Raw genomic sequence first — 26,232 nt, forward strand, 5'->3', positions numbered from 1 at the left:
CTGCACAGCGGTCAACATTCCAGGGGGGGTTGCTCATCTCATCTTCAGACTTGTTTGAGCAGAAACCTGAATGTAACATCAGAACTGACTACAACTGCTGCTGTTTTCAGAAGTCTTGTTCTCCTCTTCCAGCTGAACTCTCCTCATGAGTTTGAGCGTTTGGAACAGACCTACAGTTCAACACTGAAAATCTACATGGATGTCGACGATGAGAGGATGAAACATGAGATTTTCAGGAGTTTTTTTAGGAACTCAACACAAAGTCAGGAGCTGCAAGGCCTGATGGGAAACCTGTAGTCCTACTTAGACATGAAGGAAACTCCTTCAAACAGGAAAGGAAATTAGAAGCAGCTGAAAGGAATTCTGGGAATTCTCACAGCTCCTCCTTGATCCGTGTTCTGTCTTTTAGATCTGTTTCCACCAACAGAATCTGGACTTCCAAGGTTCTGCTCCCCGTTTGGCCTGGACTCCAGCTGCTCCTCCTACTTATTGGAGATCTGGAGAATCCATCAGAAAGGTTCTAGAGTAGAAGAATCTTCCAGAACTTCATGGCGCTGGTCCACAGAAAAAAAACGTTTGTGTTTCAGGAGGAAATCTAAACTGGTCAGAATAATGATGTAAAGTCTGAACAGAGAAAGTGACGTTTACATCCAAAATAATACCAAGGTCATTTCCTGTTTTTACAAACATGTAAAAAGGAGAGATTCCTTCAAAGTGCGTCTGAAAAACAGGTTTCACTCTGTTCTTCTGGAGGATGATGCTTCTCAAAGTCCTCCATGTTGGACTGTCAGCCTGCAGGAAGAGACTTTCTTCAGGACGCTTTCAAACTCAGAGACTCTGGAACAAAGTCTTTGAAAGAACATCAGGTCCTGAATACATCCCAACTAGTTTCCTAGTGGAGGTCAAAGGTCACACTGTTTTCTTTTCAGGGACAACTACAGTCATTTACCGTTTCTGATGGTTACATTTCTCACCAACAACCATCTGCATTTACTGGACTTGGGACTGGCACATGGAATTTCTGAGAGTGGAGACAGAACTTTTCTGCATCTCCACGCTTGTATTGTTCTGTTTCCACCAGCAGGGGCAACATAATCAGCTCGTGCTCCAACTTGAACCTGTGGTAGTTAAAGTGACGTCAGATCTTCAGTGTTTCTTGAAGAATTGGTAAAGATATGATCCCTTTATGTCTCTGAATTTGATGTTTGCTTTTGATTCTTGATTCTAAGTGATTCTATGTTCTAATTCTCAGAATAATGTTTAGAAATGATCAAAAATGAGATAGAATGAGTTTGATAGAACAGTTTTATGCTTTATTTGTTCTTTTTTCCTTAAATAAGAAAAGAACAAACATATTCATAGTTGTCAGTTTTTATCTCTGATAATAAAATGATTGTATTTTATTGTGAAAAACATTTGAAAGTGGATCAAGTTTCTAAATGGAGCTGAGAGTCTGGATGGAGCAGGAACTGTTTTTTCTCTAAATCTGAACATTCATTTTTCTCCTCATCCAAACTCCAGTTGTTGCTGGGTAGACTTTCAAGAATTTTCCTCTTCATGAAACATCTATTTATTTCTTGAAGGAGCCATTTTCTCCATGAATGTTTGATTCAGACTGAATGAAAGTCCCTCTCCCATCATTCCTGCTCCTCTTCAGCTCCTCGTCTTCCTCCTGATCCAGCAGCACAGAGTCTGAAGTGAAGAGCAGAACTTGAAGAAAAACTGCATCTGCAGCAGCAGATCATTCTTCCTCTGCTGCTTTCTGATTAACTTTTTCTGATTTAACTTTTTTCTAATCCTAATTTTTTTTTCCAAATTTTTTTCCATTATCACAAGTTATTAGAGTTATAAATTGACCAATCAGATGGCTCAATAAGCGTTTGTGGGTCTGACGTCGAACGTCTGGGGGGTTTGATTGACACATGACGGGTAGCCAATGGGAGCAGACTTCATCAATGGGTCCGTGAAGACCTTTTATTACCTACTTTACAATTCAACAATGTACCAATCATTGTTCTACTGTTGTTTTCCTCAATGGAATGTACCGATGCAGCAGTTTGAAACAACAAGAGGAGCATGCTGTCGACATTTTTAGATGAGGATTTACTCTGTAGAAATAAATTTCACTCTGAGGTTATGTGCTTTGGACTTTTTTGTTTGTTTAACGTTCGTTTTTCTTTTTTTCACTGTTTTGGTTGTAGCTTAAAAAATTTAAGTTGCATATATGCGCATAAAATCACCAACCAAAGTTTAAGCTTCACCGCACTTTTCCAGCTTCAGCCTGAATTAGACACAGCCGTCTGAGGAGCGCAAGACAAACTTGAAAGGACCTGGTCATATTTTTAAACAGAAAAAAAGATCCAGCTGTTCACTTGTTAGGATGGTTATTTATTTTAAATACCGCTGAACACGCTTCTCACATGCATCTGATCAGACTGTAACGTGGCCGCGCATGTGAAGTAACGCAGCGGCGCGCGCGCGAGGGGGGACACGCGCCGTTCTCCAGCGGCGTCACCCAAATGCTCCTTTTATCTCGACAAAAAGGAATAAATGTAAGTAAATCCCAAAGGACCGCTGACAGAATCAAATGTTGGAATGGTTCTCCCTCAAAGGCTTCAACAATGACTTGTACAATTCTCCTGAGCCGCCGTGATTAAAGTAGAAGCTGTTTACATCCGCGGTCTCGTGGTCAAGGCGTGGAAAGAGACAGACGGTTGCAATAAACTCACTCCAGATTGGCGACAGTACTTCCTGTAGATTCCATGACTCAGCTATGACTCAGACCAATCACTGAAGATGGGTTGCAAATGGCGGTATCCGTTTCAGGAATTGACGGTGAAAGCGGCGGCCTACTTTCGCGAGGAGTAGAGGTAATGCATTTCCAATGGGGAACCTCATTGCTCGATCTGTCCATTATTTTTACAGTCTATGCATCCAACCCAACCCAAAGATGGAAATCAGTCCAGCAGCGCCTCCTACAGGACAAAGATGAGAACTGACTTCTAAAAAGCTGCATTCTGAACAGATGCTCCACAACAGGCTGAGTTTGGACTTAAAGCAGCAGCGGGGGGGGATGTTAGAGCTTCATTAGAACACAGATTTCTGCAGGAGTTTGGAGACGTCAGCATCACAGTGGAGGAGTGGAGGAGGAGCTAAAACTTCCACAGGAGGAGCTGAAGAAGGAGGTTCTACACTGAAGGAGAGCAGAAGACAAACTTCTAGTCTGGATGATCATAACTACCATGATCCGATTTTAGTCAAATCTTCTTCTGTCGTTGCTTTTCCTGTCTCAGAGCCCCAAAGACTCCGGGACTTTGTTTCACTACAATTACAATTGAAAACAGGATACAAAACACATTGAACACAATTCAGTGCAGCATAATAACAGTTATCAGGACATAAAAAAATACAAACTAAAAAACATACTAAATAAATAAAACTATATAAAACATATGATAGTAAATAAAACCTCCATGGTTTGAAAATGTAAATGAACATGAACATGCCCTATAATGATCTGTACTTCAGAGAAGAACAATCAGCTCATGGTTGCTGTCTTCAATCCAATGATTGGAACATTTTCAGTTCTGACTGATTAGAACATCCAAAGTCTACCAGCTCTATTAGAATTCTACAAGCAAAACATTTCTCTGTCTTTGATCCTCAGAGATGAAGAACAAAGACTCTCCTGTCAGAGTCAAAGAGTTTTTCTGAAGTTTGACCTGCATTTGGTGGTTGTTCATTTAGAGCTCTGCCTGTATAGAAACGTGGATTATAGAATGTCATGTTCTGACTGACTTTAAAATAAAACATTCTACAAAGTCCATCCTTTCAAAGACCTGTATGGACAAATTTAATCAGATCAAAGAGGAGATTGAAAACCTGCAGAAACCAAAACCCAAGAAGAAATCTTTGATGCAGAGATTCCTTCAGTTTATCAAAGATCTGGAAGACAGAATTGAGACTCCGCCTCCATTTGCTCTGGATTTGAGTTGAAATCCAGAGTCAAGTCAAACCAGTCAAAAAACAGGACTCAATTCATTCCAGCTTGATCCTCAACTTAAAGGGGTTGGATTGGGGGGTTCAACCACCAAATACAGCTGTGTCTGCAGCTCACCGCTCCCCCAGGGGAGGAGTCAAAGATGGAGAACAATTTTCAGGTAAGTGACAGCTAGAGAGACTTGAACTTTCTGTTCTCCAATCCTCTGCTTGTCCTCTCCCCATGAACAAAGACCGAGTTCACTGAGAAGGTAAGGGTTTTTTCAGCCTCACATGCTCCTCTCATTGACTGTATAGTAGAACTGGACTGAGTGACCCCTCCCCGCTGGAGTTCTAAACAGGAAGCACCTGCTGGCTCCAAGAAGCCAACATCCCATAGACTTCTATAGAGAAAAACAGTTTTATTCAGTCATTCTATTGGTGAGAAGAACCATTCTGGCTCTGAAACATTTTTATTAACAAACAACTTTATGTGACAATGAATGGGTATGACACTGAAAGAGATATAAAAAAATGTGGTGTACCCCTGGGATCTTTGTTAGGACATTTGTTTGTTTTCTCATTTATATAAATAATTTTGCAGGGGGGAAAAGCCCCAGGACCTGATGGTTTTGGACCAGAATTTTATAAAAAAGTTCTGTAAGATACTAGTAGGTCCATTAACGGACATGTTTTTGGACTCATTTGAAAAAGGCTCCCTTCCCCCTACGTTAAACTGTGCACATATACATGTGATCTTAAAAAAGGACAAGTCAGCTGATGTCTGTGGATCTTATCGACCTATTAGTCTTATCTCTGTCGATAGCAAGGTGCTTTCTAAGCTTCTGGCTTGTCGGCTGCAGAACTTTATCCCAATCCTTGTAAATTCAGATCAGACAGGGTTTGTACCGGGTCGATTCTCACTTAGCAACATGAGAAGACTGCTGAATGTCGTACAGTTTTCCTCTGATAAAAAACAGAAAGCGTTGGCCATTACTCTTGACGCTGAAAAGGCATTTGATCGGATTGAGTGGGAGTATCTTTTTGATGTTCTCCATAGGTTCGGACTTGGCGGGAGTTTTCTCCGATGGATACAGCCATATACCACTCACCTAAGGCGGCTGTCCTGACTAATGGGCGCTGCTCTGATTCATTTGGGTTAGAAAGAGGTGTTCGCCAAGGTTGCCCTCTTAGCCCACTTCTTTTTGCTTTGCTTCTTTTAATGTTTTATGTACAGCACTTTGAATTGTCTTTGTACATGAAATGTGCTATACAAATAAACTTGCCTTGCCTCACCTTGCCTTTAGCATTGGAACCATTAGCTGAAAGTATACGTGCTCAAACTGAGGTTAAGGGAATCCTGCTGGGAAATGTGGAGCATAAGATTGCCTTGTACGCTGATGACATAATCTTATTCTTGAGGTCACCTATTAAATCAATTCCTAGTGTTCTTAAAATTTTTAACAAATTTAGTTCAATGTCTGGTTACAAAATTAATTTCACCAAATCAGAAGCTACGCCATTAGGGGGCCTTACTAAGGCTGATGTTCTTAAGGACTTTCCCTTCAAATGGAATGTTAGTGGCATTTTGTACCTTGGGGTGAAGGTGTCACCAGATCTGAAGGATATGTGGAAACTGAATTTCTCCCCCCATATGAATGTTCTCCCACGTCTTTTGTACCCTATGCAGATGCTCCCACTGTATATAACCAAGAAAAACAACAAAGTTCTGGATAAGGCATTTACCAACTTTATATGGGCTGGGAAGAAACCAAGGCAGAAGCTTAAAATTTTGCAGCTGAATTCAGATATGGGTGGTCTTTCCGTTCCAAATATAATTTTCTATAACTGGGCCTGCCATGCTCATGATTACTGGCTATGGTTACATACAAATCTCAAGATGGAAACATGTATTGATACGTGGACATGTTCTCCTTATTCTCCTTGGGGGCTGATTACCTGTGATGTAACCAAAATCCCGCTGACTGTTAGAAAAAATCCTATTATTTATAACAGTGTCAAGGTTTGGCGTGATATTCTGAAACATCTGGGAAGGAAAAAAGTCAAATCCTTACTTTCCCCGATAACTCACAACCCTGATTTTCCTGCAGGTGTGGGCCCATCTGTGTTCTCTTCCTGGCGGAATTTAGGGATACATGTAATTGGTGATCTAATTAAAGATGACAAGCTGATGTCCTTTCAGCATGTACAAACCATATTTAATGTTCCCCAAACACATTTTTTTGCATTTCTCCAACTGAGACATTTTATTTCTTCCCATGTCACTCCGTCTACTGTTGAACATGATGTAGAAAAGTTTTTGCTGTCTCGCGAAGATAGGGGACACCTCATTGGATCATTTTACTCTCTCCTGAACTCTTTGGGTACATATGTGCTTCCAGAGATTTCCCGTAAATGGGAAACAGACTAAGATTCTCAATATATAAAAGATGACTGGCAAATGGCATTGCATTTGATCAAATCTACATTTACATGTAACAGACTAAGAGAAACTCAATATAAGATAATGCATCGACTTCACATAACACCCGTGGTCTTGCATAAATTTAACCATTCTGTATCTCCACTATGTTTGAAATGCCGCTTGGAGAGAGGAACATATTTTCACTGTTTTTGGGGAATGTCATAAAATCTCTAGTTTTTGGTCACATATTTCTTCTGTAATAAGTGGGATTTTTAAAGTGAAAATTAAGAAGGATCCAGGTGTCTACCTGCTAGGCCTCCCTTCAAGGTGTTTCAAATCCCTAAACGTTACCTACTGTTCCTGGAAAACTCCTTTTGATTGCTCGAAAGTGTATATTAATAAATTTGATTATAGAGTCACCTCCCACTGTCACTCTGTGGTTCAGAGAAGTCTTTGGTATACTTCCTCATGAGAGTTTGCATGCAGTTGTAAAAGGAAATGAAGAAATGTTTTTGTCAACTTGGGCTCCGTTTTTAAACTACCTGCCTCCTGACTTAAGGGGTCAAGTTTTAAAGGGACAAAGCATTCCCCTTAGCTTATAAGTAAAGGGCATGCTTTGTAACATCTGTATTTTGTTTTTGTTTTTTGTGTTTTTTTGTGTTGTTGTTGTTTTTCGTTTATTCTTATATGTATATTGATGATCGTCTGTATTTCTGTGTTTTTTGGGGGGTTGCCCTGGTATGGGATGTGTGAGGGGTTGTCGCTGTCTGTTATTGTTTGGATTTTCATATCTGAAAATAATAATAATAATAATAATTTTGCATGTGTTGGTAAATCCACATTTCCCATTTTATTTGCCGATGACACCAATGTTTTTATTTCTCATAAGGATCTAAAAACAGTTCTCGAAAAACTAAACAAGGGCCTGAAAAAAAATTCTATTGGTTTCAAGGTAACAAATTAGCTTTGAATTTAAAAAAATAATTTTATGGTATTCTCAGGCTGGAATGATAATAAAAGGTTCAAAGGTCACATAAAATGTGTCAGAAATAAACATGTATTTACAATATTTCTAGTGTTGTAATAGTAACACACAGATTTAAACAACATACACAATGTCTCAGCATAAACTACAACCACAAAGGTCAACACAACACCTTTAAAACAAAAAATTGCAGCTGAAGTTGTAACTGTTATGATACACCTAAAAGAACAAATTTTAATGGAAAAGTTCAATGTTTGTTGTTAATCAATAAAAAAGTAAAGCTCATATAGTAAAAAAAATAATAATTATACATATATAAATAGATCAATCCAAAATATAATTCTTTTTGAGGATTGTGGCTTATACACAATGAAACTTAATATTTGTCTTACAAAATGTGATTATTATATCACAAAAATAATAATAGTAAAAAAGATGCTCTTACTACAAACACCAAACTTCAGAAAATTGTTTAATTTTATGCATTAAATACTCACTTCTGCCTACTTTTGATTTAATTACTTAGTCAAATTTTGAGAAAACTGACTTTTTTTCTAAGAAAAGGTTTCTCTTTTGTGTTAATTCTCATGTGTCTTTTGAGACTAAATTTATAATGAAAAGCTGTATCACATTCTTTTAAAAAAGGCTTCTCTCTAGAGTGAATTTTCCTGTCTTTTGACATTAAATTTCTGACTAAAACTTTTATCACATCCTTGACAAAAAAGGCGTCTATCTTGTATGAGTTCTTATGTGTGATTTGAGACTAGATATAAAACTAAAACCTTTATTACAGTCTTGACAATAAAAAGGCTTCTCTCTTGTGTGAGTTCCTATGTGTGAATCAAGGGTTGATGCATGACGAAAACTTGTATCACATTTTGGACAATAAAAAGGCTTCTCCCCCGTGTGAGTTCTCATGTGTACTTTGAGATTTGATCTATGACGAAAACGTTTATCACATTCTTGACACCAAAAAGGTGTTTCTCCTGTATGAGTTCTCATGTGTATTTTTAGACTAGATGCTTGACTAAAACTTTTATCACATTCTTTACAAGAAAAAGGCTTCTCTCCGGTATGAGTTACCATGTGTCTTCTGAAACCAGATGGGTAACAAAAGATTTTATCACATTCTTGACAGCGAAAAGGCTTTTGTTCAGTATGAGTTCTCATATGCCTTTTGAGAGTAGATATTTCAATAAAATTTTTATTACATTCTGGACAACAAAAAGAATTCCCTCGTGTATGAATTCTCAAGTGTGATTTGAGATTAGATCTTTGACAAAAACTTTTATCACATTCTTGACAGTGAAAAGGCTTCTCTCCGGTATGAGTCCTTATATGTCTTTTGAGATCGGCTGCATGATGGAAACTTTTATCACACTCTTGACAACAAAAAGGCTTCTCTCCTGTATGAATTCTCAGGTGTGATTTGAGACTAGATGTCTGACTAAAACTTTTATCACATTCCTGACAGTGAAAAGGCTTCTCTCCGGTATGAGTCCTTATATGTCTTTTGAGATTGGCTGCACGATGAAAACTTTTATTGCATTCTTGACAACAAAAAGGCTTCTCTCCTGTATGAATTCTCACATGTCTTTTGAGATGAGATTTCTGACTAAAACTTTTATCACATTCTTGACAACAAAAAGGCCTCTTCCGTGTGTGAGTTCTCATATGAGTTTTTAACTCGGACAAGTACCCAAAACTTTTACCACATTCTTTGCAGACATTAGATCTTCCATCTGGCTCAGCTCTCATGTGGGCAGACACATTGTGTGCAATTATTTTCCTTTTACCAGACTTAACAGAGAAAAGTCTCTTCTCTTTTGGAGATTGTTTGTGCTTCTCTACTGAAATTTCCTTCTTGTATTTTTTTCTAACTTCAGACCCACGCTGACTTTCTGTCATGTGAGAGCTGTCCACACTTTGGACATGACATCTGTCTCTTCTCTTCCTCTGATCTCTGTTATGTGGGTCTGTCTCTTTATCTAGAGTTGATGTTGATTCTTCATGTTGGTTTCTTTCTTCATCCTGACTATCAGTTACACTGAAGCTTTTCTGTTTGTTTAGATCTGCTTCACTGTGATCATTTTCCTCATAAGAAGGAATCTCCATCAAGGTATCAATCTCCTGCTTTAGATCAAACTGCTCGTCATCCTGACTGATGCAGATGTGTTCTTGCTCCTCTTTAACCCATGGAGGTTCCGGTTTCTCCTGTTGCTCTATAATCTGTGGAGGTTCTTGTTCTTCCTGTTCCTCTTTAATATGTGGAGCTTCTGGTTCCTTCAGTTCCTCTTTAGTCTGTGGAAGTTCTAGATCCTCATATTCCACTCTGAAGTTCCTCTTCTGGTTGCAGAGATCTTCCTCTTCAGTCACCCAATGCTGGGGGAGGACTGCAGGGACACAAACACAAGAATGAGCCCTTTTAAAGGACTTTGTGTATTATTAAGCATGCATGCACTCGTCCATCCATCTATCTTCTTAACCTGCATTAGAATAGAATATAATAGAATAGATTTATTTGTTTGCATTATCCAGTTTGGGGTCATGGGTCTCCTAGAGCTCAACCTGGCTACTGTTGGATAAAGACAAGGTACACCCTGGACAGATTGGAAGTCGGTCACATGAAAAATATGACTGCCGCAAATGATTATTTTAATTGCCGACTAATCTCAGATCTTTTTTTTTTAGATTATTCGATTAATCGGGTTGTACTTTGGATGCAAAACACACATTTTAACCATCTTCAGCTTTAAAGTTTAGGTGTTTTAGCTTTATGCTAACTAAAAATAAAGACAATAGTTTAAGACTTTTATAAATCATGAAGTTTTTCTCCTTTTTTGGCATTAAAACCAGACTTAAATCAAATGAGGAAATCTGAATCAACTACAGACAAACTTAAAGGGGCCCTACCATGATTTTCTTCAGCCTTTCAGAGTGATCTATATCCATATATATGATCATATATTACAATGGGAACATTAAAAAACAAATTTATGAAATATGAGTCATTTTTGTGGCCCGTTTTAATATACGGAATTAAAATGACTTGATTTCTGAGGTGCCACCTTTCGCTCCTTGTCAATCCTGCCTATTTTATGACTTCATCCTTGAGCCCGCCTCCTCAGCCTCTCCAGCATGATCAAATTTTTTAAACAAAACCACATGACTAAAGATGTCTTCCGTCAATGGCCAGTAGCTATAGGGGGCAGGTAAAAAAGGAAGAGAGAGAAGGTGTCAGGATGTTGATAAGGAAACCCCTGGAACAACAAGCTTCAACAGAAAAGTTAATTTAGGCTTAAGTAGGATCAGATATGAAAGCAATGGCGGGTAGGCACAGCTGTGCTGTGAATGGGAGGGAGTGGGGTGATTTAGATGAGTGTGAGAGTGAGGATGGGATGGATATGAGCATTGGATGAGAACAGCTGAAAGAAAAGAGAGGACATACTTTTGGTGGAGCAAAACATAAAAAGCTAAGAAGGGCGATGACAAGTGATTAGGAGAGGGATATTGAAGAAGAAGTAGCTGACTTTAAAGTTGTTTTGAGGTTTAAGGAAGGAAATGGAGTCCAGTCTTTAAGTCCAGTGAAACTGACTTCAATCCTGAAAAACCAAATTGGAGATATTAAACTAGCTAAAGTGCTGAGAGATGGCAATCTGCTGATAGTTTGTGGGAGCAAAGACCAGAGTGAGAAAGCTTGTAAAATGAGGGAAGAGGGGAAGCACAAGGTGATCAGCACAAGCAAGGTGGGAGTGGGAGGTAAAGGGGTGATATAAGGGATATCGGTGGAGGTGTCAATGGATGAGATTAAAACTAATCTAAAAGGTGTACAGCTAAAGGAAGCTAGAAGACTCACAGTATTTAAAAATGTTATAAGAAAGGAGACCGAAAGTGTTCTCTTAGAGTTTCAAGGGGAAACATTACGCCGGAGTCACACAGGACGTGATAGCGCCGCGAAGCGCTTCCATTCGGCGCCCATGTTAACCTATGGCGTCGGTCTCACCAGGCGCGGAGCGACGCGCAGCGGCGCGGAGGGTCCGCGCGGTGCAGCGCAACGTTTCGGCGTCTGGCCTATTTCTTCCGCGCGACGCGAGCGCTCCGCGTCAATACTGGCAGGAAGTTGCGTCGAAATACATGAGAAAATCCGGTTTATTTTCAAAATAGAACCAATTTTTCACAATAAAACGCCGCGATTGACAAATGTGATCATGTTTTTGTGTCTAAACAGACTGTAGAGATGAAAATATGCATACAATCAAAACAAACAGACACGCGTGCGCGGGAGCCCCCACACCACAGATCTCCGGAGCGGGTGTGCTGGTCTGCAGGGTTCTGGGAGGAAAAAAAGCAGGGCAGACGGGGCAGTGGGGACACACTGGAGCGGGGCACGGGGCTGTGTTTGAACGAGAGAGAGGCAGAAGAGCGGTTCTTCTGGGAAGAAACATCAGGTAATATTTTTAGTTTATTAATTTACTGACGGAAACACCTGGGAGCACGTGCGTGCACACAGACACACAACAAAACAGACAGACACCCACACGCGCGCACAAACCGATCAATGAAGTGGGCCGACTGTGGAGTTGGGGGGCGGGGTCTGTGTCAACAGGGGCAGAGACCATCTCCTTGAAGCAGAAACACGGGGAGATATCCTAGTTATTGACCATGATGGCAAAAAAACAGTAGCTCTAGCAGAAGCGCTTGTCGACCGTCGCGGCAAAAAATCGCGTCTGGTGTGACCAATAGAGCGCCGCAAATCGGCGCGCGCTCCGCTCCGCGCCGCCTCGCGGCGCTCTCGCGGCGCTCTCGCGTCCGGTGTGACTCCGGTGTCACCCAGTAAAGTGTCATTAGGATATGTGTCATACTCTGTGAGGGAATATGTTCCAAAACCTTTAAGATGCTTTCATTGTCAGAGGTTTGGGCACACTGCTGCTGTATGCAAAGGAAAAAGAAGATGCCCTAGATGTGGAGAAAACCATGACTATGAAGACTGTAGGAATAAGATGCAGCCAAAATGTTGTAATTGTGTAGGTGATCATAGTGTGTCGTACGCAGGGTGTCGGGTGATGAAAAAAGAGATGCAAATTCAACAACTCAGAGTGAAGAGTAAAATGTCCTATGCTGATGCAGTAAAAGTGGTTGATCAGAGAACAGATGAAAGAAAGGGATCGGCAGGAGAGGAATCTGTCGGCCGGGAGGTCAGAGATGAGGAAGGGAAGGTGTGGGTGGATTTAAAGAAACTTGTTACGTTTATTGCTGGAGTCCTAAATGCTACAATGGAGACAAAATTAGAAACAGAAAGAATACAAATCATAGTAAAGGCAGCAGCGACATCATCTGGACATTAATGAACTAACATGGGAAGAAGTCAGGAATAATCTCAGTACCCATTCTAGTCTGGTAGGGGTGTGTGGGGGGGAGTAAATGTTTATTCTACAATGGAATGCAAGGAGTTTAATTGCAAATGGACAAGACCTTAAGAGATATGTTGAAAATTTGATCACAAAACCGGACGTTATATGTATTCAGGAAACATGGTTAAAAGCTGAGTTGCAGTTTAAAACGTATCACTACACAGAGGTCAGGTGTGACCGAACAGCGGGGACGGGAGGTGGGTGTGTCACATTTATTAAAAACGATCTGAATTTTAGTACGGTACAAATAGGGAAGGAAGACGAATTTATAGTTACTGAAGTACACACAAATCAGGGGCAGGTTGGATAATAAATTATTACAATCCATGCAAAAAATTAGATTTAAATAAGATTAGGTCAATTCCTGACGGATGCAACAGACATTTAATTTTGTGTGGCGATTTCCATGCACATAGCACATAGAATAGAATAGAATAGAATTTATTTGTCATTGCACATGTACATTGAAATTTTAAAATCAATCCCTCTTTACTTGGTACAAAAGCAATAACAATAAAATATAGAACAGAATTTTAAGAGTATAAAGGTTTAAAACAAAGTCCTAGTGCTGGATTTAAAAAATATTCCTATTAAAATACATAAATATAAATACTAAAAGATAAAAACAATAAAACCAAGCACACATCTCCCATTCTGCATATATCATACATATTATTGCACAGAAACCTTTAAGTTGAATTTAAAGAGACTATTGCTCTTGGATAAAAGCTGTTTTTTGAAAGCTGTTTTTTGGTTCTGCACTTCATTGTCCGGTATCTTTTCCCAGAAGGCAGCAGTTCAAACAGTTCATGTCCTGGGTGCAATGTATCCTTGATGATATTTTATTTTTTTTTGTTGCAGCATTCTTTGTGTAAATCATCCAGGGAGGGGAGAGGGCATCCAGTAATTTTCTGGGCGCTGGAGACGATCCTCTGGAGTGTAGCTGGCATACCACACACACAGACAGTAGGTCAGCACACTCTCTACTGAACAGTGGTAAAATGTGTTGAAACCCCAGATCATGCATGTAGGCTTTCTTGATGTGTTAAGTGTAATTTATGACCATAGGTATGATGAATGATTATATGTATGTGATTTTGTATTATCAAACTTGTTTTTTGTTCTCTTAAAACTCCTGTTTCTAAAAGTGCAAGCATAAATGTGACCTTTAAGGGACCTGCGGTTTCTGAGAATAAAGGAAGCACTTGTCTTTCCACTGAAGAACAGGAAATGCCACTTACGCCTCTGCCATACCTCTAAGAAGAAAAAAAGCAGCCTTCAGCAAAAAAGAAAAAGTGCAAGAAGGAGCCAAGCATTAGCGCAAAGACATATATATAACCAATGCTTCCTGCTTGAAGAACCTCTTCTTCACACCCTGCACTCTTCTTGACCCGAGATCATCTCTTCACCATCTCTGAGGTGGAAATCACATAGTTTTACTCTGATCCGTATTCCAACGGGAAAGCACAACCTGTCATGGTACAAAATAGATAATAGACTCCATGTTCGCCCATGGGTGATAAAGGGGACAAAAAATAACATTTGTATTTAGCCTTCTGTCATAAATAAACGGGTTGACATACCCAAATAGATTTTTTCCCTCTTTTTTGCATCTGACCTCTGCCACTGAAGACAACCTTACAACACCAGGTAAGCCCCAGACCCCGCGAGCCTGAGAGACATCAATAAAAATAAATACCTTCTCTTTTGTGTTCTAAGAGTATGTGTATCACATGAAAAATAAATAAATGAATGGAAATAAATGAGTAAATAGACCTATAAAAAACTTAGGCCTGAAATTTTCATGAACTTGTAGAAAGGTTATCTTATGTGGTTTTTAAAGTGTAATAAATAAACATACTGTAGTTGGGTGATATCTACTATGGGTTTATCTTGTGTGCACTTTTTAAAAGTCCTAACTGAGTGTATCTAAATAGTAATATTTAGTGAACCTCAATAGGCAGACAGCACGAGTTTCTGTTCTCACTTGTGGCTAAATAATAAAAGGTCAGTTTCACACACCTATCCTATGTGTGTGTGTTAAACATAGGATTCACGAGTCTTTCCTCCCTCGTGGTTAAAGAATAAAAGAGTAGTTAAACACGTCGTTTTGATGCGTGCCTAAAAATATCGGAAAGCACACGCTCGCCTGATGCGTGTAGAAAGAAGATCGGGTTCACACATTCACTCTCGGTGTGTAGAAAGAATCGGGAGCCACACGCTTGCTTGATGCGTGTAGAAATAAAATCGGGCTCACACATTTACTCTCGGTGTGTAGAAAGAATTCGGGAGTCATAAAATCACGAGTCTCTCTCCCTCTCTCGTGTATAAACAATAAAAGAGTAGTTTCACACACTTATTCTCCGTGTGTAAAATAAACCGGGAATCACAAGAGTCTCACTTGTGGCTAAAAACCAAAGAGAGGAGCTATAAACCTAAAAACAGGCAGTCAATCCCTGTTACGGGCGGCGGCTCAACAAATGACACGAGCAGTTTCTGTGGCAGTGGAGCTTCTTGAGAAGCCTCAAAAAGTAGAGTCTCTGCTGTGCTTTTTTAAAAATCACTGAGGTTTTGGCGCTCCAAGACAAGTCGTCTTTGATCTGTGTGCCCAGAAAGCGAAAATCAGCCACCCTCTCCACACAGTCCCCACCGATGTACAGCGGTGGAATGCTTTCAGCCCTCTGTCTTCTGGAATCCACAATCAGCTCCTTTGTCTTTACTGCGTTGAGGATCAGGTTGTTGTCTTTACACCACATGGTCAGCTGCTCCACCTCCGCCCTGTATGCAGACTCATTTCTGTCTGAAATGAGTCCCACCACTGTGGTGTCATCAGCAAATTTGATTATGGTGTTGGTGGGACGGGTGCAGTCGTGTGTTTAAAGGGTGTATAAAAGAGGGCTCAGGACACAGCCCTGCGGGGATCCAGTGCTAAGGCTAATGTTTCCAGAGATGTGGGAGCCAACCCGTACCCTCTGAGGGCGATTTGTTAAAAAAAAATCAAGGATCCAGCAGCAGACGGAAGAAGACAAACCCAGTTCTGATAACTTCACCACCAGTCTGTGGTGAGAAATCGATGAAAAGCAGCCTTGCATAGTTCCCCTGCTGCTCAAGGTGTCTCAGAGCAGTATGGAGGGTCATAGCAAGAGCATCCTCAGTCGATCTATTGGCTCTGTAAGCAAACTGGTGGCCATCCAATGCAGGTGGCAGCTTTGAGATGATGTGACTCCGAACCAGTGATTCAAAACACTTCATGGCAATTGGTGCTAGTGCCAATGGACGGTAGTCATTCAGGCTGCTGGTGGTCTTTTTGGGCACAGGAACAATAATAGAGGACTTCAAACAGGGTGGAACAGTGTGGTGAGACAGGGATTGGTTAAAAATCCTGGTTAAAACTCCAGCCAGCTGGTCTGCACAGGTCTTAAAGACAGGCCCTGGTACACCGTCCGGTCCCGCAGCTTTTCTTGCGTTCACCCTCCTCAGTGTTCATTTCACCTCGTGCTCCTCCAGCATCAAAAATGGCTCCTCGCAGACAGGGGGGGGGGGGGTATGGGGTTAGGGTTAGGGGTTACCTCTGGCAGCACTGTACTGAGCTCCATCCCCACTTCTGAAGGCCCCGTTCCTCTCCTTCAGCAAGGCTCTGACCTTTCCTGTCATCCAGGGCTTTTGGTTCGGGTAGATTCGAATACATTTCTCAGTAGTAACAGTGTCCATGCAGAACTTAATGTAGCTCAGCACAGCTGAGGAGTGATCTTCCAGGTCTGCATTTTCAAAAATGTCCCAATGTGTGGGCTGCACGGTGGTGCAGTGGTTAGCGCTCTTGCCTCACAGCAAGAAAGCTCCGGTTCGAATCCCGGCTGGGACCTTTCTGTGTGGAGTTTGCATGTTCTCCCCGTGCATGCGTGGGTTTTCACCGGGGACTCCGGCTTCCTCCCACCGTCCAAAAACATGCTTCATAGGTTCATTGGTGACTCTAAATTGCCCCTAGGTGTGAATGTGAGAGTGAATGTGTGTGTGATTGAGGCCCTGAGACAGACTGGCGACCTGTCCAGGGTGTACCCCGCCTTCGCCCATCAGTAGCCGGGTTAGGCTCCGGCATCCCGCGACCCCGAAAGGGAAGAAGCGGACAAGAAGACGGATGGATGGATGGTCCCAATGTGTTCTCTCAAAGCAATCCTGGAGCTGCTGAGTGGAGTTTTCAGGCCATATCTTAACAGTCCTTGTTGTGGGGGTGCTTTTCTAATGAGAGGGGTGTATGCTGGAATTAGTAGAGACAAGTGATCAGACTGGCCCAGATGTGGTAGAGGCCACATCTGGGCCAGTCTGATCACTTGTCCCATTATGGGGAGGGACGAAGACAGACGCAAATGGAGAGGTACTTGAGCAACTTATAGAAGATATGAATTTGGTATGTGTCAAGGATGGGAGTGGGACGCAGATTGATGTACACACAGGTAACACGTCAGCACTAGATCTCACACTCGTATCCAATGAAATGGCTGGAAAATGTGATTGGTCGGTGCAAGCAGACACGCTAGGGAGTGATCACTATCTCATCTTTGTTAAAGCTCTTGGGACAAAGGGTCAGTATCAGAAGAAAGAGAACGGGGCTGGATTTTTAAAAAGGCAAGATGGGATACATTTACATGTATATGTGATGAAGAGCATTCAAAAATAGAGATGAGTAATAATATTGAGGAGCTAGAAGAACAGTTAGGAGGGTTATAAATACAGCTGCAGAAATATCAATACTTAAATGTAAAGGCAGGGTAATGAAGAAAAATGTAACATGGTTGTCGAGAAAGCAATAAAAGCTAGGAATAAAAGTTTCAGACTACTAAGAAAAACACATAATTATCAAACTTTACTGGAGTATAAAAGACTACGGGCTGAGGCAAGGCAGGTTGTTAAAAGGGCAAAAAGAGAAAGCTGGAGGGGATATTGTGAAAAGATAGGTCGAACAACATCAGTTGGTGAGGTATGGGGAATGATTAGGAAGATGAGGGGAATTATCCAGTGTTAAAAGTAGGGGATGAGTTAGCTTTAGCTTTGTGTTTACTTTCAGCTTATCCCTTTCGGGGTCGCCACAGCGTAACAGCACCCACTGTTTAACATAGTTTTTACGCCGGATGCCCTTCCTGACTTAACCCTGTACTTGAGAGGCACATGGACCCAGTTAGGCAGCAGCGTCAAGGGTCTTGCCTAAGGACCCAATCTGGGTGGGATCAGTGGACAGCCCTGTGAATCGAACCCAGGGCTTCTGCTTGTCAGCCCTTCACCAAGCCCACTGAGCCACCCAGCCGCAAGATGAGTTAGCTTTTAACTAATGAGGAGAAAGCAGATATAATGGTTAAGACATTTATTAAAATTCATGGCACAGAACATCTATCAGACCTTAGAAAACAAAGGAGAGAAGAAACTAGACGGAAATATAATTTAGGTGTTGGAAGCAAAGAGGGGGGACCTACAATGACCACAATGGATGCTCTATTTACATTCTCTGAGCTGGAGCGAGCCCTAGGGCAGTGTTTTTCAACCAGTGTGCCGCGGGAAATTACCCATTTTCACATATCTAAAACATTTACCATCACTCTGGTATCAACTCTGTATTCTTCCAAACAGCCCTGATTCTACACTCAATAGTTTTGAATATCCAAGATGGTAAAATAAATATTTCTTTGATTCTATAAATGATTAATCAGAATGATGTTACCGCAATTCAGCCGCAAAACTAGCCTCAAACTCAGCTTTTAGGAAAGTCCCGCCCCCTTCAGCGGTCTCCGCCAATCATTGTTGGAGGCTTGATCACATGTCATCAATCTGACCAATCAGAAGAGGTTAACGTACTCATTTCCTTGTTCTGATTTGGCTCATAAAGTCTCTCAGTTCCAACAAAAATAACAGCTAAAGCTCGTGTTTAGCGGTGTAACTTCCAGCGTGATCCGACGTCAGACAGTTTAAAAAGTGAACAAAGAATGAAGCTCAGAAACGACAATATGCCGGCATCTGCGTGAGTTTATGCACTACAGCCCCCATGATGCATTGGGTTAAGTGCGCGCGCTGAGCGCTGGGTGGAGGGGGAGGGGCTTACACGTTCAGCAGTGCAAGAGCCAAATAGGGAGAGAGAGATAGAGAGAAAACATCAACACAAAATGTAAAGAAAATGACAAGAAAAAGAAGAAAATAGTATGAAGGAACAGAGTCTGCAGGAAATATTCTATATGTATATATATTCTGTATATATTTATGGCTCCACAATCAACCTGTCCAGACACCTGAGAACTGAGAGAATCTTCTCTAAAACAGAGCAGATCATCACTGAGAGAAGAAAGCAGATTACATCCTCAAAGCTGAAACTCTTTTGTCTTTCTTAACGTCAATGTGAATAAAAGTCTTGATTTAGTGGTTTTTGCACAATTTAATTTGTATTTGGGTTTTGGTTGCAGAGTTTTATGTAGTTCACTTCAAATGTGTTTAAAAAGAAAAAAGCTTAAAGTGCGTAGAGTTAAAAACTGAATAGTTAATAGTTCTTTTACCATTAATTTTGTACATTCTTTCTGTAAGGGATAAATAACAGCATATACATAATTGACACTTTATATGAATAAAAACATGTTTACATTATGGATTTTGAGCATAATCTTATCTAGTAGTTTACACTGAATCAAACAAACCAAACAACAACCTAAAAAAGCCATTTGGTAGCCAAAAGAGCCGCTGTTTTAGGAAAACGAATGCAAAAGAATTGAACTTTGAACCAGAATTCTCATCACTATTGTGGAGGGAAACAAGAAAAGAAGGTTGTTTTTACTTTGTCTGATAGTTTTGGAAGTATTTAAAAAAAGAGAGAGAAAAAAATTTCATAAAAACTGATTATTTAGAAGTATTTTTTAAAGATTTTTTTAATCATTCATTAATGATGATAAATGTAGACTGTTTTGACGAGATATACATTTAACTTGAGCAAATTGATTAATTATGCTTCACACTTATATAAAACAATGTACACTAGATTGTGGAGGGACTGTACATCAATACAGACTCATTTTTTTTACCTTTTTGGACGCTAGTGTGCCGCAGGATTTTTTTTATGGAAAAAGTTTACCTTGGCTCAAAAAAGGTTGAAAAACACTGATCTATGGAAAGCAGGCATGACAAGTCCAGGGAAAGATAAAATGTGTTATATAATGTTAAAACTAGGGCTGTCAGATTCGTTGCGTTAATTACGCGTTAACTTGACATGTGCATGACGCCGACAATTTTTTTGACACATTAATCATGGATTTTCTCATGCGTGCCTTTCCACACCGCGCGCAGGCGTCCCTCATCGCCCTCTAACTCACCGGCTTCTCTCACTAGATAAAGGAAGAATGGCAATGCCAGTGGGAGATGGGTACGAAGGGACGACATCTTTTTCAAATTCAGGGAAGTATAGGGAAAATGAACAATATCAGACTGAATAGTAGAAATCAAAAATTAATGTCTAGGTTGAGGTTGGGTTATACGGGACTCAATAACACACTTCATTTGTTAGGGAAAGGTTTTTGTGATTGTGGCCAGGATAAGAAAACAGTGGAACATGTACTTTGTCACTGCACTAAGCATTCAGTAAGCAGAAGGCACCTCAAAGAAAGCTTAAAGAAAAGTTGGAGGCGGATACGTTAGCCCTAAGAATTTATTAAGTGGAGAGGAAGGAAAATGCAGACTTGTGTTGGAATTTCTAAGGCATAGTGGTTTACTAAAAAGAATGTAGTTGTTACACATTATAGTAGAGTTTTTTTTTTTTTTTGCTTTCAATACTCCGACCCACACTGCAGCACAGTAGGTGGTGAAAATGCACCTTTAAGTTAGATGCCACCCACCATAAAACAAGAAGAAGAAGCAGGAGTCAATTGACTGATTAACTCAGCTGAGAGGAGTTGACAGGGTGGAGGGTTCCAGATCCATGACAGATGGATGCGCTGCGGTCTGCAAAATCTTGCCAGAATTTTTTCCTTTTTCAAATGTTTTGTTTTGCTGATGGATCTTAAGCATCTGTATGAAGGCCAGGTTCAAAACTTTTACTCCAGGTTTGAAACCGTGGAGAAATCCTGCATGACGGTTACTGGAGACGTTACAGGTATCCACGCTAAAGAACACGTCGGTAGAATCAATGTGGATCACATTAAAAGTGGTTTTATTGAGCCTGAATTCATCCCACCACATTTTTTTCATTAATATATTTATTCATTTTCACACCAAACAAGTCATACACCTAAAAAAAACTGCAATATAACAAACAGCACAAAAGAAAAGCAGTAAGCCTAGACAACTGATACATAAGCAAACAAAAGAAGAAAATATATTTCATAGAACAAAATCATTAAAATAAAGAAACTTGTCCAAAAAGATATCTAATAATTAATTTTTATTTTTCAAAGAAAACCTTTATAAAGAATAACAGGCACATCAATAGTTACGTAATCTAGAAAAGACTTCCATATTTTAAAGGAGGTGTCAGTCGTGGAGTGCACTACACACTACCAAGATCGCTAATTCGAAAACTTGATAAATATAGTAGTGTAGTAAAATACAATCACAACATCAATTGGGGACGATGTATTTTTGCTCTGAAATGCAGATTAATGTAGGATTCTTAATTTTACGAACTAAAATAAAGCCGAAAGAGCCGCAGTACTGCCAACGGAAGTAAACACATCTTTGTGACGGTGAAGCTTCCGGTTTTAAAAGTAGAACTAGCTAGAACTTTTTTCTGTTCAGAAACTGAGACTGAAGTTCCGCTCACAGACATAACTTCTGAAAAATAAATTAGCTTCAACATCAGAGCTTTAGCTCGAGTGTTTACATTATTTTGGTTATGATAGCTCTTCAACATTTGACGCAATTAACGAAACTCCAGCTTATTCTGAAGAAACAGCCTCGCGCTGCTGAAAGGTGGATGTAATCAATGTGAATCAGCTGATTCTGCTGTAAAAAAAAAACCTTTTCATAGGAGCTCTGCAGCAATATGTGATGCTTAGAACGTAAAATATTGAAGAACTTTGAAGATAAAAATCTGTGGAGAACATTTTCAGGTTTTGTTGTTAAATTATCCACAACAGAAGTGATTTTTATCCTTTTTATGTTGTTTGTGTTACTGGTGAGCTTGATCAGAGGTTGACAAAAAAAAAGAAAATTTTAAAATGACAAACAAAATTTATTTTTATCTGAATCTTTGTGTGTTTTTTTAATCAGTTTTGTTGATTCTGAATTTTCATCCATCCAGTAAATAGACATACACATAGCAATAAACATTATATTAAAAAGTAAGAATCGTGGTTCGATTCGTGAATCGTTGAGCTTGATTCGTGAATCGAATCAGATCACCACCTAAGCAATGATCCACACCCCTACCAACCATGAACAGAGCAAATGTCTCCCGAATATCCAATATCCAACTAACCTCACCTCAATTGTGTTTGTCTGCAGTGAACATACCTATGTGGTGGAGCTGAAGCTGCGGGTTCCAGGTGATATCCAGCAGTCTGCGCTGACCACAGAGCTCCTCATCCTGGGCCTTGACTTTGACACATGTGGCGTAGACAGAACAAATATATTTTACAAAGATGGTTTCATATCAATAAACTAGTTTTAAATTGGGAAAAGACTAAATGTATGATTTTCTGAACAATAAATTATGATGGAAGTAGAAATATTAAAATTGATAAAGCCGTAATTCAAAATGTTTCTGAAATAAAATTTTTAGGAATAGTAATGGATAATAAACTTAGCTGGAAATCCCACATTGATTATATATCCAGGACAATAAAGCAAAAGCATTGGTATTTTATATAAAGTGAACCATATTCTTGATAAAGATGCCCTCTATATATTATATAATTCTTTAATTGTCCCATGTCTTCTTTATTGTAATGAGGTGTGGGGGAATACTCGTAAAAGTTTTACTAATAGATTAACTTTACTCCAGAAAAAAGTGATGAGAATTATAAATCATACAGGACCAAGAGACCACACCCATGATCTCTTTGTCAAATCCAACACTCGGAAATTCCCAGATCTTGTAAAGTTGAATACAGTGGTGACTATGTGGAAGGTCAAAAACAGATTTCTTCCAGAACATATTTGTGGGAAATTCAAATTAGTTACTGATTGTAATAATAGAAGGAAATGAGACTTTTATTTACCCTTTGTACGAACATCATTAAGACAAAGAGGTTTTGTGTTTATAGGAGTAAGAGTGGAAATCTTTGAATACTGAAATGAAAACCTCACGCACAATTTTGTTATTAAAACGATTGTATAAAAAACAAGTATTTCAAAACAATGTTGTGCTTAAACTATAAATTATGTTAAAAACATGTCATGATGTAAATGCATGTGACCTGAATGGCCTATTTTGTGTTTTGTGTTTTTGGTAAAGGGGCATGAAAAATAAGACCTGGGGCCCGTTTCAAGAAGCAGGTTTTGTTGGAACTCTGAGTTCCTGAACTCCAAATTCGGCAAAACTCTGAGTTTTCGGTTCCAGAAAGAGAGATAACTCAAACCCGTGAAAGTGGGCGAAACCAAGCCCGTTCCAAGAAGCGGGTTAAGCTGAACTCAGAATCAATCACTATGGTAACTGAGTCTGTGAACGAAACCTGGTCGGTAGCAGGTTTTCTTCAGGAAACTTAGAGTTCTCTGAGGTCTCCGCCCCTTTTTAAAGTGAAAGATGTTCAAATATGAGTTCCTCATTAACATTTAGAGAACATTCACATTAGAGACGTCACGTTTTCACCACGCAGAAACCAAAATGACATGTTCATTCATAGAGGATCATGTAGAGAGGAGGCTGATTAATCCAGAGGAAATGTTATTTACGTCGGTAGAGGATTTGGAGGACACGAGTCGACTGACTGCAGTTTCCCAATTCATTTTTATTTCAGCGATATTATAAATAGTGAGTTTTTCCAGGGACTCGCTATTAAAAAATACAGTTTTCTTTTCCTTATTTTAAACCCTTAACAATAGGAATTAAGGAATGTCAAACACCGGAGAAGGATGTGGACTTATCCACCGTCCAGGACTTGCGTCAGACATTAGCTCAATTGATAGCAACGCTGCCTCCCACTGCATAGGTAGCGAGTTCGACTCCCGGCTACGGAAAGTTATTTTTACGTTTAAAAAAATTCGGCGAATATTTTTTAAGTCTTGAGAATTAAAATTAAATAAATACTTTTTTAACATATGCCAGGCAGCTACAGTTTCTTTTTAGCGTGCAGTGATATCTGTGTGTGTAGGTGGTGGTGGTGGTGGGGGGGGGGTTACGATCACGGAGATTACTTATTAGATTGGTAACAGATCAAAAACCATTCCTTACTCAACAAGAGACAAAATAACCTTCCTGACATTATTTATTCATTATTAGAAATGATTCAAATAACTGCAGATATTTTCTCTCTGTTCTACCGCTGCAGCTGTGTTGCTTTTCTTGAAGTAAATGTTCTCCTATAGTCGCATATGCTTGAAGGAACTCATCAATTTCCGCCGCCGGAAGTACTAAACTCAGATGTTTGTTCCCGTTGCCATGGTGAATCGTGCTGTCTTTGCTCCATTGATCAGGGCTTTTTATGGTCGCGACGCTCACACCTGATTCTGGTTCTGACAACTTCAAGTTGATTGAATCAAACATTTTCAGCTGTTCTGAAACCGAAAACCCTGAGTTTGAGAATTTTGAGTCTATTGACTCTAAGAACAGGTTTGAACTCTAAATTTGTTGAACCTGCTTCTTGAAACGGGCCCCTGGTCTTCATCATGCTCCTTTTGCACATGTGTTGCAGTGTTTTGTTTTATTTATGGTTGACTCTTGTTTATTATGGATATGGTGGCATATGAGAGAAGAAATAAAAATGAAATGAAATAAACAAAGACGTTGTTGGATGTTTGTCTGCAGTAAACATACCTGTGCGGTGGAGCTGAAGCTGCGGGTTCCAGGTGATATCCAGCAGTCTGCGCTGACGACAGAGGTCCTCATTCTCATTCTGGACGATGGTTCCTTCACAGAGTCTGAAGGTTTCTTCAGCAGCAGAAAGTTGTTCTCTGACAGAATCTTCCTGAGGTTCTGAAGACATGGTTCCTGCAGCTGCAGAAGATCTTCAGCTCCAACAAACACCAAAGTCCTCTGAACAGCAGCAGCTCCGATCATCTGCTAGTCTCACAATCACAGCAAAAAGCTCCAAACAGAAACTTTTCTCCTGTTTTGAGATTTCCCTGAAAGTTCCTGTGATCCTGCAGGAGTCAGTTCTGCTCAGCCTGCAGACAAACAGAAAAGACTCTGGAAGCTTCCACATGGAAACTTCCAGACAAAGGAATCCAAGAAACAACATCTGATTGGTTCCTTTTGGAGGGAAAGCTACAGCAGTCTTTCTGTGATTGGTTCAGCCGTCCCTCCCCCACTAGTCCACTGCAGAGGGGTCAACATTCCAGGGGGGGTTGCTCATCTCATCTTCAGACTTGTTTGAGCAGAAACCTGAATGTAACATCAGAACTGACTACAACTGCTGCTGTTTTCAGAAGTCTTGTTCTCCTCTTCCAGCTGAACTCTCCTCATGAGTTTGAGCGTTTGGAACAGACCTACAGTTCAACAGTGAAAATCTACATGGATGTCGACGATGAGAGGATGAAACAGGAGATTTTCAGGAGTTTCTTCAGGAACTCAACACACAGTCAGGAACTGCAAGGCCTGATGGGAAATCTGTCGTCCTACTTTGATCATTAAGGACTCTGGGACTTTTCCCAGACAGAATTCCCTTTTTCCAGAAACTTCCATCTTAGTCCAACATTTCCTTCAGGTTTGAGTTTTAGGAGGAGAAAGTGATTCTGAGCAGAGAGGACTCCAACCTTCCAACCCAACCCAAAGATGGAAATCCGTCCAGCAGCGCCTTCTACAGGACAAAGATGAGAACTGACTTCTAAAAAGCTGCATTCTGAACAGACGCTCCACAACAGGCTGAGTTTGGACTGAGAGCAGCAGCGGGGGGGATGTTAGAGCTTCATTAGAACACAGATTTCTGGAGGAGTTTGGAGACGTCAGCATCACAGTGGAGGAGAGGAGGAGGAGCTAAAACTTCAAAAGGAGGAGCTAAAGATGGAGGTGCAGCAGGAGGAGGAGCTAAAACTTCCAAATGAGGAGCAGCAGAAGGTTCTTCAACGAAGGAGAGCAGAAGACAAACTTCTCACCAGTCTGGATCATCAGAACTACCTTGATGTGGTTTTAATTAAATCTTCTGTTGTTGCTTGTCCTGTCTCAGAGCCTCAAAGACTTGTGGACTTTGAAGTGTCAAAGCAGCTGCAAAGAACCCTGGGAAGAACTGTGTGTTAAACTGGATTTGGACTTTCATTGTTTTTTTAGATGAGGATTTTTTAGAGATGTTTTCTTTTTGAGGCTTTTATTGGACTCT

At 40.2% G+C, this 26,232-nt stretch overlaps 1 protein-coding gene across 1 annotated transcript; it reads right to left on the minus strand.

The window, feature by feature from the left end:
• Positions 1 to 6,917: 6,917 nt before the first annotated feature.
• On the minus strand, positions 6,918 to 22,319 carry LOC112138468 (gastrula zinc finger protein XlCGF57.1-like). Its single transcript, XM_024261023.2, has 2 exons — positions 22,274 to 22,319; positions 6,918 to 9,781 (listed from the first exon to the last, which is right to left on the minus strand). The coding sequence occupies exon 2, from the start codon at positions 9,501 to 9,503 to the stop codon at positions 8,118 to 8,120; it is 1,386 nt and encodes a 461-aa protein (XP_024116791.1). The 5' UTR covers positions 9,504 to 9,781; positions 22,274 to 22,319; the 3' UTR covers positions 6,918 to 8,117.
• Positions 22,320 to 26,232: the final 3,913 nt, after the last annotated feature.

The sequence above is a fragment of the Oryzias melastigma genome, linkage group LG2, assembly GCF_002922805.2.
Source record: "Oryzias melastigma strain HK-1 linkage group LG2, ASM292280v2, whole genome shotgun sequence".
NCBI lineage: Eukaryota > Metazoa > Chordata > Actinopteri > Beloniformes > Adrianichthyidae > Oryzias > Oryzias melastigma.